The sequence below is a fragment of the Neophocaena asiaeorientalis genome, unplaced genomic scaffold, assembly GCF_003031525.2.
Source record: "Neophocaena asiaeorientalis asiaeorientalis breed wild unplaced genomic scaffold, Neophocaena_asiaeorientalis_V1.1 scaffold251, whole genome shotgun sequence".
In the NCBI taxonomy this organism is placed as follows: domain Eukaryota; kingdom Metazoa; phylum Chordata; class Mammalia; order Artiodactyla; family Phocoenidae; genus Neophocaena; species Neophocaena asiaeorientalis.
Window position 1 is genome coordinate 1,129,308 of NW_020173377.1, and position 11,843 is coordinate 1,141,150.

General features: G+C 60.2%; 1 protein-coding gene across 4 annotated transcripts; it reads right to left on the bottom strand.

Moving 5' to 3' along the window:
* Positions 1-6: 6 nt before the first annotated feature.
* Positions 7-10,698, bottom strand: SEMA3G (semaphorin 3G). 4 transcript variants are annotated; one of them, XM_024746275.1, is made up of 16 exons: positions 10,537-10,698; positions 8,599-8,759; positions 8,422-8,484; positions 8,105-8,224; positions 7,743-7,833; positions 7,505-7,621; positions 7,212-7,270; positions 6,810-6,924; positions 6,649-6,718; positions 6,225-6,369; positions 5,677-5,908; positions 5,491-5,582; positions 4,804-4,845; positions 3,840-4,068; positions 3,388-3,527; positions 7-2,035 (listed from the first exon to the last, which is right to left on the bottom strand). In XM_024746275.1, the coding sequence occupies exons 1-16, from the start codon at positions 10,643-10,645 to the stop codon at positions 1,586-1,588; spliced, it is 2,235 nt and encodes a 744-aa protein (XP_024602043.1). In that variant the 5' UTR covers positions 10,646-10,698; the 3' UTR covers positions 7-1,585. The 4 variants fall into 4 exon arrangements, with proteins under 4 accessions (XP_024602043.1, XP_024602042.1, XP_024602040.1 ...); XM_024746274.1 differs by having other exon boundaries at positions 7-2,032; positions 7,125-7,270; XM_024746272.1 differs by having other exon boundaries at positions 7,125-7,270.
* Between the last annotated feature and the right edge of the window lie 1,145 nt (positions 10,699-11,843).

Below are 11,843 nucleotides of genomic sequence, written 5' to 3' on the forward strand. Positions count from 1 at the left end.
GGATAAAATCCAAGGCAGACAGAGTCTGGGTTTGAGTTCAGTGGGGCAGGAAGCCCTGTCTTGCTTTTTATCTTTTTTCCTCCTTCCTTCATCTTGGTTTTTAATGGAGGGAATCTCAAACCTGATGCTCTTGTCTCCCTCCTGTCGGTTTTGTGCGTCACTGACTTGTTCACATGCAGGCTGGGAACAACTTTTCATTTAGTCCTCCTCCTCCTCCTCCTCCATGCTCCCCAGCCCAAGAAACACATTACTACTGATGGCAAAAACACCTCCCTACATGCCCAGACACATTGCGTCCTGGCCACCTGATCCAGCAGCACCCCCCAAGAACCAGCAGGACTTAGAAGCTTCCCCCTACATTTTTTTTCCCTTAAAAGAAAAAAAGGCTTCATAAATGAACCATCCGTGACAAACCCTTATTTAGCAGAAACCAAAGATCCCAGGGTGGGAAACATCTGGCTCCTGGGCTAATTGATGCCTTCTGGAGTCCTTGAGAATGCCCGCCTCTGGGTCCCATAGGCGGTCCTAGGGTCTCCCACCCTCTCCCCATCTCAAAAGCCTCAGTCTTCTGTGGCCTCCCAGGCAAAGCCCTGCCCCTTGTCCTGACCTACCAGCTGCAGCTTGCTCCCAGAGCTGCCACATCCCCACCCTCCCAGGCTGTGGGTCAGCTTGCATTGCCCCGGGAAAAACAGCCCACTCCTCAAAACACCCCACACTTCCCCAGCTCCCCTCTCCCTATCTCTAGTCCACAGAGTTGGGGGATAACATTCTCCTAGAATTCACCCCCTCCCTGCTCATCAACATGGAGACCCTGATGCTGGGGAGGGGCAATCCCATCACGGGGTGTGGGCATCCCAGGAAACCTGGCCTGGCTGCTCCAAGACCCGATGAAGGGATGTCAGGCTGGGAGGTCCAGACCATCCCCAGGTCCCAGGGAGCTCTAGTAGTCTATGCTTCTGTGATTCTGAGATGCAGAAGAGGGGTTGTGGAATGGCAGGGAACTACCAAGATATCAGGGCACAAAGTGTGAGGGGGTCTTGCTGTTCCACCTTCTCAGCGCCTCCACTTTCCCTCCCCACCTCGGTCAGGGTAGGTCTTCTTAGCAGGTACTAGCTTAGAGGCAACTTCCACCCTCCTCAGCTGCCTGAGGGCCCGCTGCCCAGACACCTCCTCAGCTGCACCCACACACCCAGTCTAAGGGTCACTCAGAATGGCCATTGTTCTGCAGGCTGGGTAAAAATCACCCAGCCCTCTTGCCTCCGGCACAAGTGGAAATGTGCTCTGGAGGCCTCATTCAAGAACAAATAGCAGGCCCACTGGAGTTGCCAGCAGCCCGAGGGTGCTGGCTCCAGCCAGGGACTGAGAGCACAGAGAGCGGCAGGGAACAGGCCCAGGACATAAGGCCCTCTATCAGGCCCCAGCCTATCCTGTGGGTTGCCTGGTAGGGGTCTGGGGGCAGAGATTCCCATCTCTAAGAGGCAATCAGGCATGTTGGCCCCCTCTGCCCTAGCTGGGTGGGTGGGAGAGGCTGGGGGCTGCTGCTGGCCATTTGGCCCATCCCGACCACGCCCTCCTCCTCACTCTTCTATGTGGCCTCCACCTCCCGGGGTGTCCGATTACGCTCGGCTTGCACCCGGCTCTTTACCTTCTTGCCTAGTTCCAGCCCCACCCAGCTCTTGCCCTTGGCCTGTTTGCTGCGGCCTCGGCTGCGGGAGGGGCACCACACACGCTCACAGTACTCATCCACCCGGGGCAGGTTGGCAAAGCCGATGAGCTGCAGGATGTCCTTATACCAGGCCTTGGAGGGGGTGGAGGCCGGGCCTCCTTGGGCTGCAGGCTCCTCTGGCCTCGGCTCCCAGGGGAACAGAGTGTCAAGCTGTGCAGCCGTGATCACCTCCAGAGCCAGGCGGACCACCACCTGGGAGAAGCCGTGCTCCAGCGTCTTGCAGGTGTAGGTGCCCGCATCCAGGCGGTTGAGCCTGCGGAACAGCAGCCCCTGTTCCGTTTGCAGGACGCGCTCATCTGTCTTCACCTGCTGGGGGTGTGGGAGGGCGTGAGGGCGCCTGGAGCAGGGCCTGCACCATCAGCTTCTCTGCCCCTGCTTTTCCAAATTTGCCATCTCAGGGCTCGTTCTCCCCTTCCCAGCAGCTTGGCCGGCTCAGCATCCTCGACTGTGAGCTAATTGCAGGCAAGGACTCACCTTCCCATAATCCAGGACAGGGCCTTCTCAAAGCTTTGACTGACTGGTTTCTCCCCTACTCAGAGCTCTGGATCCCCTGTCTTGGCCTTGGGGGGCCCTGGCACATATTCCCAGGGAACAGAGGGTTAAAGAGTATTTATGGGCTTTTACTCAGGGGGGCTATACCCCCAGACCAAGGACAAGAGCTCCCCTCCACTCTACACACACACACACACACACACACACACACACACACACACACACACACACACACACACACACACACACACACAGCCCTCCCTGTCTTGGTCTGCATTGCCCACTCCCCCAACAGTGCAGGGCCCACAGCCCCATCACAGGTGGAACACGGTTCCGATCCAGCCCTGTCTCTGGCCTGGACCCTGTCTGGGCTTTAGTCCGCACATGTGTACTTTGAGGCAGCACTGCTTGGGTGGTGAGTGTTGTGTAACTCCATCTCATCGCTCCCCTGCCCCTTCCCCACTGGGGGAGACTTCTCAGTGCCCAGCCCAACAGCTGGCCCAAGGCTGGCCTCCTCCAGTTCTCAAGCTGGAAGGAGAGCCCCTCCTGTAATCAACCCACTCCCTCCTCTTCCCTACCCGTGGGAGTGGCTTGCGAATGGTTCTTCACCCTGCCCCCACCCACACCCAGCCTCAGGCCCCAGACTGAAGCCATCTCTGGGCTTGACAGACTTTTCTGGATGGGGGAGGAGAGGGCCTAGGCAGACAGCTGGACTCCAGGGAGGACATGTGGGGCCAGGCAGTGTGTGAGTGTGTGTGTGTGGTAGAGGTGTGTGTGCAAGGGCCAGTGATCAGGGGCCCAGGCCTAAGGCAGAGGAGGACCAAGAACCCCTGGGGAAGAGACCCCTTTGAAGATGAGCCATATGTGTAAGCATGGGGGCCTTCCTGACCAGCCTAGACCCCTTCCCTCTCTTCTATCTCTGCTACCCCCCCTCTCAGACAGAGCCTAGCTCAGTGCCCAGGAGTCTGTGGGCTCCCTGTCACTGGAGAAGTTCTACCACATCTGGCCTGGGTGTTCCCAGATGGCAGGAACAGGGGCACCTCCTTCTAGGCACCCCAGGGGCTTTAATACATACTTTTCTTAAGTTGATCTTGGCAAGTTCCCCCCAGAGTTCATGGAGGGGTATGACCTCAGGACACAGGCAGGCTGGAGCCAGGGTCCTTGCTCACCTGGTCAGGCCTCTCGTTCCCTGGCCTCTGTAAGAACCAGCGCACAGCGGCCTGGGGGTACTTGGGCAGGCACTCCAGGAAGGTGCTGTTGTGCTCTGTGCCGTAGATTGTGGTGGTCGCCACAAGTCCCGCAGTCTCCTCTGGAAGGATTTGGAGGTGGGCTCAGCTCAGGAACTATAGGACCCCTGGGACCACCCACTGACTCCCTCAGTCCAGGAGCCCCCATGAATGCGACAGGGACCTAGGTGTCTACTGATCCCTAAGCCGCTCACTCTGCCCAAAGACCCTAACCTATATGCTGACAGGAGCTGCCCACCTACGGAAACTGTGGACTGCCTGTTACTACAAGAACGGCCTGAGGCCATACTTCACAGGGGTCAAGCCCAGGCCACAGGGGTGAGTGGGGGCCCTGTGAGAGCCCAGCTGGCGCCCCCATGCCCGCTGCCACTCACCCTCCTGGCTCTGGCCCAGGCACTGCAGGGCAGGGTTGCCATGCCGGATGTCCTGCCGGCGGAACCGGCGCTTGCTGGTGCCGGGCCGGTAGCGGGTACAGGAGGCACCATCCCAGGCACAGTACGGGTCCCGGGCCAGGCAGCACTCTGCACAGGCACTGCCATAAGTCTCACACTGGTGCAGCTGCAGCCGGGCCACGCCCAGCCTCGAGCCCACATACAGCATTTGCTGGGAGGAACATAGGCAGAGCCCGAGGTGAGCCTGTGCTCTGCCTGGAAGCAGCTAGGCTCTCAGCTCCCTTGGCTTTCCTGAGACCCCTGACATTTGCAAGAGTCTTCCAGAACCTCTTGAGTGCATTCCCAGAAGAAAAAATGTTTATCACCCACCTGATCTACGTCAGATCCTATGTTAGGACGTGGAGGGAATGGGGCACACCTGGGGTCTTTTCTCTAAGGGGCTTCTCCAGACCCTCCCGGCAGCAGACCTTTGCCCTCTACCCCAATGGCCTTTATCCTGTCTTGCCCCTGACTTTGGAGGTGAGCTCTGCTTTAAGCAATCCCAGTACAAAAGTCGAGATTTACCCAAAGATGAACTGGGGCAGATAAACTTGGGGAGATTTTGCCACTTGCAAAAGGACACACAGCAGGCCACTAAAATCTATTTGATTTAAAATCTGCATCTTGTTTTCAAGCATGTTTTTGTCTCCCCTGAGGAACTGGCCTTTGTGGATCTCCCCTTATCTGAACACATGTTCACTTACTCCGGGCCTCCCACTCCCACTGGTTTCATGCGTGGGAATCTCGGCTCCCAGCTGAACTCTCAACCCTCATTGCAGGGCTTAATCAGGCAGCCCCAGGGCCTGCTGTGACTCAGCTTTCCATCAGACAACAGCAGTGCTCAGGGAAACTTCAGGAGACAGGTGGAGAGGAAGGAGGAGTGGGGAGAGATGGCAGCTACTCTTACCCTTTTGACGGAGATCTCCATCTCAGTGATGGGTGTTGGCACCTGGGAAAGAAGGAAGACCTCCCCTGCGTCCCTGTTTTCAGCCTCTTCCAGACTCTGGGTGGAAACCATCTTTTTCCCAGGTCAGTGCACTCCCTGGCAACTAAGGCCAGACAGTCTCTCCTACGTTAGAAAGGTCCTCTCTCCCTGGCTGGCCTCCAAGGCTTGGCTACAAGCACAAACCTCTGGGGTCTCCTCCCACAGTCCTGTTCCCCAGCAATGAGGCAGCTGTCCCAGATCACCCATCCCATGTGGGGAAGCACAACAGTTCCCCAAACACAGATGATCCCCTGTCTGACTCTATAGAGGGGTCAACAGAACCCCTTGGGGACTTGGGGTGTCAGCTGCCCCTCAGTGCAACTTGGCAGCCCCTGGCAGGGCTTTGTCAAGGAGTGATCGCCTTGGCCATCCTTCACTGGGCCCCCCAGCTCTCAGCTCACAGACTGCGTCTCCAGGCCCTGCAGTCATTTCGAAGCATCGGCAAGGCCTCTGCAGTAGTGAGCGTCATCACTTTCACTCCCCACTGGCCGCAGGTTCAGTACAGCAGGCCCATCTCCCTCCTGTACTTTGCTCCTGCTTTCTCGTAGCCAGGCCTAGACGCAGGGACGGGGCTTGAGGGGACCCTTCCCATCAGTTGCCCCCACTCACCTTAAACACCTGGAGCTCCTCCAGAACCACCTCCTCAGGTTCATCAGGGCCCCCCACCTGGAGGGCAATGACCTTGAGCACGGAGCCTGAGTCTGGGGCAGGGGAGGAGGTGTCAGTGGGAGAGGAAGGGGCAGCATAGGTCCTCACACACCTCCCCTGCCCGGCCACCCCACTCAGCCCACCCACCCGTCCCCAGGAAGATGACGTCATAGGACCCGTCCTCTGCCTCCACGCGGTCCACCACGATCTGACGCAGCTGCTGGGCAAGGTGGGTTTTGACGAGGACGGGGCGACCCCGCCGAGGACGCACTGGCCGGAACATAAGTGGGTGGGCTCGGGCAAACTGCAGCACCTCATCCGGGTAGTCCTTGGTGCTGCCAAAGGGTCGTCCTGGCTGTGCGGTCATCTTGCTGGGGCACTGTGGGCAGCAGCAAAGGGAGTGCCTGAAGCTTCCTGTGATGTCACATTCCCCACCCCAGTCTGTTTCTAGGCTCCACTGGCTGGGCACGCCAACCTCAGAGGGACCACTTGTGGACCCTTCATGCTGTAGGAGAGACTCCTTAGTGTGGTCTGGGCTCTGCTCCCATCCTCACCCCACCCAGCCCAGCTGCTCTGGAGCCCCAGCTCAGCCGCTGCCTTGGGGCTGCATGCAGACACAGGCCTGTCCTCAGGCAGAGCCCCTCCTGGCATCTACTCAGCCCTCTTCCCTGCCCTGGTTCCAGGCAGATACTTACCACACCAGGACGGGGAAAGGGTACCTTGCCCGCATAGGCCCCCCACTGGTGCTGGGGACCATCTTGGTGGGCAAAGGGCCCCTTGAAGACCTCCCAGATATCAGCCATGTGGTACACGCAAACGGCATAGCCCTGGAACACAGCACTGCCAAGGGCGGACAGGGACAGTCAGGCCAGGGAGGCTGTCAGAGGCGGGAAGGGGGCAGCCTGGTTCCACAGGTAGGACAGAGGATGATGGTGCCTGCAGTCAGCAGAGACCAGAAAACGAGGACCCCCAGGCAGAGAGTACAGCCACGGAGTCACCGAGTCAGGGACAGAGACGGGGACCCATGGCGAGGCCGGACGTGAAGGCAGGGGCTCAACAAGGGAGGCTGCAGTGCAGAGACGGGGCCGGGGTGGAGGGGAGGGGAGGCCGTGTGCCCACCTGACTGTGCTGAACAGAGCGTACACCTCCAGGCTCTTCCCTGAATTGGGCCACAGCAGGAACACGTCCTCTGGAGACAGAAGGCCACGACCAATGCCCGCCACTCACTGGCTCTGAGCCCTCCCCAGCCCTCACCCAGCCTGTCCTGGCCATGCCCTTACCCAGCTGGTCAAAGTGGGTCTCGGCACCTCCAGGGCCAGGCACGGAGCAGAGCAGCCTGGCCTTGAGGAAGGTGCTCCATTTGCTCACCAGCACCCGCTGGCCGCCTGCGTCATTCTGGGGAGTGGGGGCCAGTCAGCCTTGTGTCCCAAGGACAGGCCCCGCCTCCTGTTCCTCCACCCTCACCCTTGTGGGGGAGGCATGGATATCGGCTCTACACCCTCGCCTCAGTTTGCCTACTGCTGCAGTTTGGGACAGGTCTGGGAAGGCACATACGGCCAGGATGTGAACCTCACTGTCCCTGCCACAGCTCTCACCACACAGACGCGGCCCACGCGGCTGACAGTGACACGGCCCGGGCCTCCGTCAGGTGAAGGGACTGTCTCCGAGAAGAAGAAGTACACCTTGTCATCGTCCTGGTCGGAGTTGTCAGGGATCCGGGTGGCCATCACAAACCTGGGCTCTGTGAGTTAACACAGTGAAGCTGGTGGGGGCCTCACAGAGGAGGACAGGGTTGGGGGTGAGCCAGTGAGGAGGGGAAGAGGTGCAGGGACCCCACTGGAGGCCGGAGTCCCAGGCAGTGAGTGGGGATGGGCTGCCCCTCTGGTCCCCACTCCAGCGTCAGCTCTCCCACCTCCCTGCCAGTGCCAGGGGCAGACCCCAGCCAGCCTTGCCCTCAGCAGAACCCTGGGCTCACCGTGCAGGAGGTTCTGGTCAGAGTCAGAACGCAAGGCCGGTCGGGGACCCCCACTCCGGAAGATCATGGCTTCACGCCCCAGGAAGTCGGCATTGAGGCCCGTGTACAGCTCCCCTCCTAGGGTGAGGGTAGGGTCAGGGGAGGAGGGCCAGGCCCTGTACCCAGACCCCATCTCATCCCAGTGACATTGGCCGGCTCCCACCCTTGTCATGCCCGCCCTGGCCTGGGCATCACCCACCTACAAAGGTGCTGGCGAAGGGACGGCTGGGCTCGTGTGGGCACCTCCCCCGCCCACTTTCCACACTGCGGGGCTCCAGACGGAGCACATGCTGGGGAGAGGGAGGGAGGGAGGAGAGGCGTCACCTAGGAAAGCAGAGCCAGCCCCAACCGGGGCTGCTGCCCATTGCTTGCGGCTGGAGAGTGGGGGTGGGCGGAAGGCGCCCTCATTCAGGACCTTGCCAGCAGGGTCAGCTCCCTGGCACAAAGGTGCCTTTCAGGCTCTGACCCCTCTGCCCTGACCCAGGCTCAATGGGGAGCGTTCAGACAACAGGGAGGAAATGTCACTGCTTCCCAGTCCCTTGCGGGGCCGCCCCGGCTCACCTCTCCACGATGCCCAACGGCAATGAGAGCGCAGGTTGGCTGGAAGGCACCAGTGCCACAGGCCAGCAGGTGGGTCCGGTTGTGGGGCTGCAGCACCCGCACAAAGTTGGCACACTCCACCTAGGGGGAGGAGGGGGGTGGGAGGATGATCTAGGGCAGGTGGGGGTGGGGCGGGTAGATTCTTCAGCACCGTCAGGAGCTTTCAAGATCTGCTTAAAGTGGCCCCAGAACAGGCACCTGGGGAGCAGCACCAGGCTCTCCTGGGGATCAGGGACTGGGTGTTGGTCATGGTGGGGGGCAGTCCTGACATCACTCACCGAAGGATCTCTTCCCTTGTGAACACACTCCTCCCTTTGTCCGGGCTGCGGTGGCCACAGCACCTGAAACACAGCCTGTATGACCCCTGACCTCATAGCCTCAGTTGACCCAGCTGGCCTCCCATCTGGAGTTGCCCAGCTCTCAGACAGAGACGCTTCCCGGTCAGTCCGGCTCACCTCCCGGGGATCCAGCCATGCCTGGTCCAGCCGCAGTGAGTAGATGGCATCGCGGCCGCCCAGAAACAGGCGGTCCCGGTACTCGTCCAGGTAGAGGGCCCGAAGGTCCAGGGAGCCCCGGGGACCCAGAAAGACGGCAGAGCGGTTGGCAGAAAGGAGGTCTAGGAGGGAAGGAGGGAGGGGGTCAGGGCCTGCTGCTCAGCCCACTTTTCTAGCCCATCTGTGGAGGTGGAGTGTCCCAGCTGTGCATTCACCGACCCTGCCCCCACTCATATCTGGAAAATGTTTCCATGCAAGGGGTGCTGGAGGGCTTCAGGGAAATGACTCCTGGGGGTGGGTGGGACAGGGGCTCTGAGCCCCTCACGCAGCCCAGCCTACCCAGGGGCCTGCCCCCTACACCTTCACTCCGTGGCCCCCTGATATTCAGTTAACATCTCCTTCCCCCTGGCCCATCTGTGCTCTACCCAGTCCCTAGGGAAGATGGCCCCACTGGCAGAACTTATGGCAGCAAGCTGGGTGAAGTGCTCGGAGAGCCTGGAGGAAGGGTGGGTGGTCTGAGAAGCGTGCAAGGCTGACTCAGTGGGACAAGCAGATGGACAGGGGAGAGCGTTTCATCAGAGGGAGCACCTGGCTAAGGCCTGGGTGTGGGAGAGGCCAGGTATGGCCAGGTGGATCTCTAGGCTCTGGTCTAGCGATATGGCTAAAGAGGGTTTTCTCTTCCATAGACGCTGCCCACCAGGTCCCAGGGATGGGGGTGGCTCTCTGGGGATGGTGACCCCAGGAGGTGGGGATCCTGAAGTAGGTCCTTGGGGTCCAGCTAGGTGGCTGGAGATGATAGGTGGGCAAGGGCAGAGCAGCAGGATGTGGTGGGAAGGGGCGATGGCCACCACTGGGAAGGTGAGGTATCCAAGCCCAAAAGGTCATCCTCTCTATCCCCAAACACTCACTCTAACCCCAAACTCATTAACAGCCTCTTCCAGGAAGCCCTCCATGCCTGACAGTACTTTGGAGGAGATTTGCCCTATTTGAACCTTTTCTTGTAGCCAGACTTAGCCCAAAGCCACAGCCCCAGGGCAGGACCACATTCCACAACCGCCAGCCCCCCCACCCCCGCCGTGACTCCCTTCAGACTCTCCAGAGTGGAGCCATGTCTCCTGCCTCCGACTCTCCAGAGAAGGCCTGGGTCTCCCTCCTTGGACTGGGGTTCCTGGGGGAAGGTGATCACCCCTCTGGTTTCCCCAGGAAGAAGAATCTGTGGAGAGCCTTTGTCTCATCTGATTCAGAAGAGGCCTGTGCCAGCTGCAGCACAACATATCAGGTTAGATCTGCAGAGGAACCTCCTGGGCCAGGATGGGCAAAGAAGGGAGGCTACAGAGAGCCTAGTGGATGGAGGGGAAGAGGAAAGGCCAGCATTGCAAAGTGGGCTGCAAGAGGCAGGAGGGGGAACAGTGCTGGGGCATAGGGTGAGGGACCACACTTCAGGGCGGACGAGAGGGACAGGATGCTGCCCTCTTCTCCACTGTCTGCCCTGGGCAAGGGGCCCAGCTGAGAGCAGACAGATGCTCCAGACCTGCCCTCTCTGCCCCCTCCCCATCTCTCTCTGTCCATCTCTGCTGAGGTCTCTCTCCTTTTCTCAGCAGTCCCCTCAGTTTCTCCCCCAGTGTGTCTCTGTCTCTCCCACCTCCACCCTGGCCATGTCTTCCAGGACCTGTCCCCCTCCCCCTGCCTTTCTCCCAGGCTCCTGCCTCTGGTGGCCAGCGGGGAGCACATGCCAGGGAGTGACTGTAAAGTCCTTCCCACAGCCTGTGCTGGGAGTGACTGCATCCCTCCTGCTGTCAGAACAGACTGCCCTGGGCTGGCTGGGGTCCCATAGCTGGGGTATGGCAGGGTCTGGGGCTCCCAGGGACACACACACAAACAGGGTGTGCACTGCCCTACCTCGGTAGGAGAGCCGCAGGCGGGGCATGCTGGGGCCAGGGCTGAGGCTGCCGCCGCGGAGCAGGAGGCCCCAGAGGAGGCAGCAGATGGCCCAGGCTGAGGGGGCCATGCGGGGGAACTGGGGCACCAAGCTGCTTGTAGAGCTGCCCTGGGTCCTGCCGCTGCCGCTGCTGCTGGTTGTAGTTTGCTCCGTAGCCGCCAGGCCTGCCACTTATAAGGCAACAGCTCCACCCCGTCCCAGGCCAGGAAGGCGGGGAGGAAGAGGGAGGGAGCAAGTGCCCTGCCATCCACCTGCAGCCTCTCATTCCACCTCGGCTGGCCCAGCTGATGCCTCTGTGTCAGAATAGCTAGTTCCCCATTTTGGGAGACTCCTTCCCAGCTGCGCTGTGGGTGGTTTATACAGAAATGTCCACAAACCCAAGTCCCTAAGCTCTAGCAAAATGTCAAGGGGGGAAATAGCTTGGAAGGGAAATCAGAGGTTGATGGGCTGGGTGGGGGGTTCTAGCTGGGCTCTCTTTTGCTCCTTGCCCCTCTGGTGCCCATGAAAGAGACCCCCACAGACTGATTCTGGGCCCTGGGCCCTGACACCAAGGGCCCAGCCCCCTGAAGTCTTGGTCAGGCTCCCCAGTTCCCCAGGCAGGGCCCGAATGCCTGGGGGGGAGTCATTCCAGCCCAAGGGGCTGGATGGGGGGCTTGAGGTCTGGCCACACTTCACAGATCTGCAATTGGCAATAGATGAATGCCCAGACTTCTCCACCCTTGGTGTCTTGGATCAATGGGCCCAGCCAAAGGCATCTTGTGCCATCTAATGGACAAAGTAGGAACTGCAGGAGGTCCCACAGCTGCCGGCTGTCTCAGGCCTGTCCGTGTCTGGCCTCCAGGCCCCATCCCAGCCCACTGGGGCAGGGAACAGGATTCACCCTGTGCCAGAGAAGCCCTGCTTCCCTCAGTCTCTAGTCCTCACTGAGCCCCAGGGCCCAGAGCGTCACCAGGGAAGTGGTGGGTTCTTCCCAAGGGTGAAGGGTGGGTGCTCACGCCCCAACTCCCTCTGCTCTGAGCTCTGATCCAGGGGACAGGAGAGTCACAGAAGAGGCACAAGGGGGAGATGGAGCTGAGGGGTTGAATAGGGCAAGTGGGGAGACCTCCCCCCCTCAACAGCAGCCCCTGTCTCCACCCTCCACAGCTGCCACCCCACCCCACTCCAGACCCCTACGCTCAGAATCTGAGGCCTTGGGTGCTAAGATTTCCACCTTGAGCGAAAATCCTGGTACTCCCAGGATTCTAGAAACTCCTGCAAGTTACCAGCC

Bases quoted from the DNA above. Each gene is read 5' to 3' on its own strand.
- SEMA3G (XM_024746272.1), bottom strand. From the start codon at position 10,645: ATGGCCCCCTCAGCCTGGGCCATCTGCTGCCTCCTCTGGGGCCTCCTG. The intron at 6,719-6,809 runs GTAAGGGCATGG...TTCTGTCTCCAG, and splicing joins GACCCACTTTGACCAGCTGG to AGGACGTGTTCCTGCTGTGG. The intron at 5,909-6,224 runs GTAAGTATCTGC...TGCTGCCCACAG, and splicing joins CCTTTCCCCGTCCTGGTGTG to TGCCCCAGCAAGATGACCGC.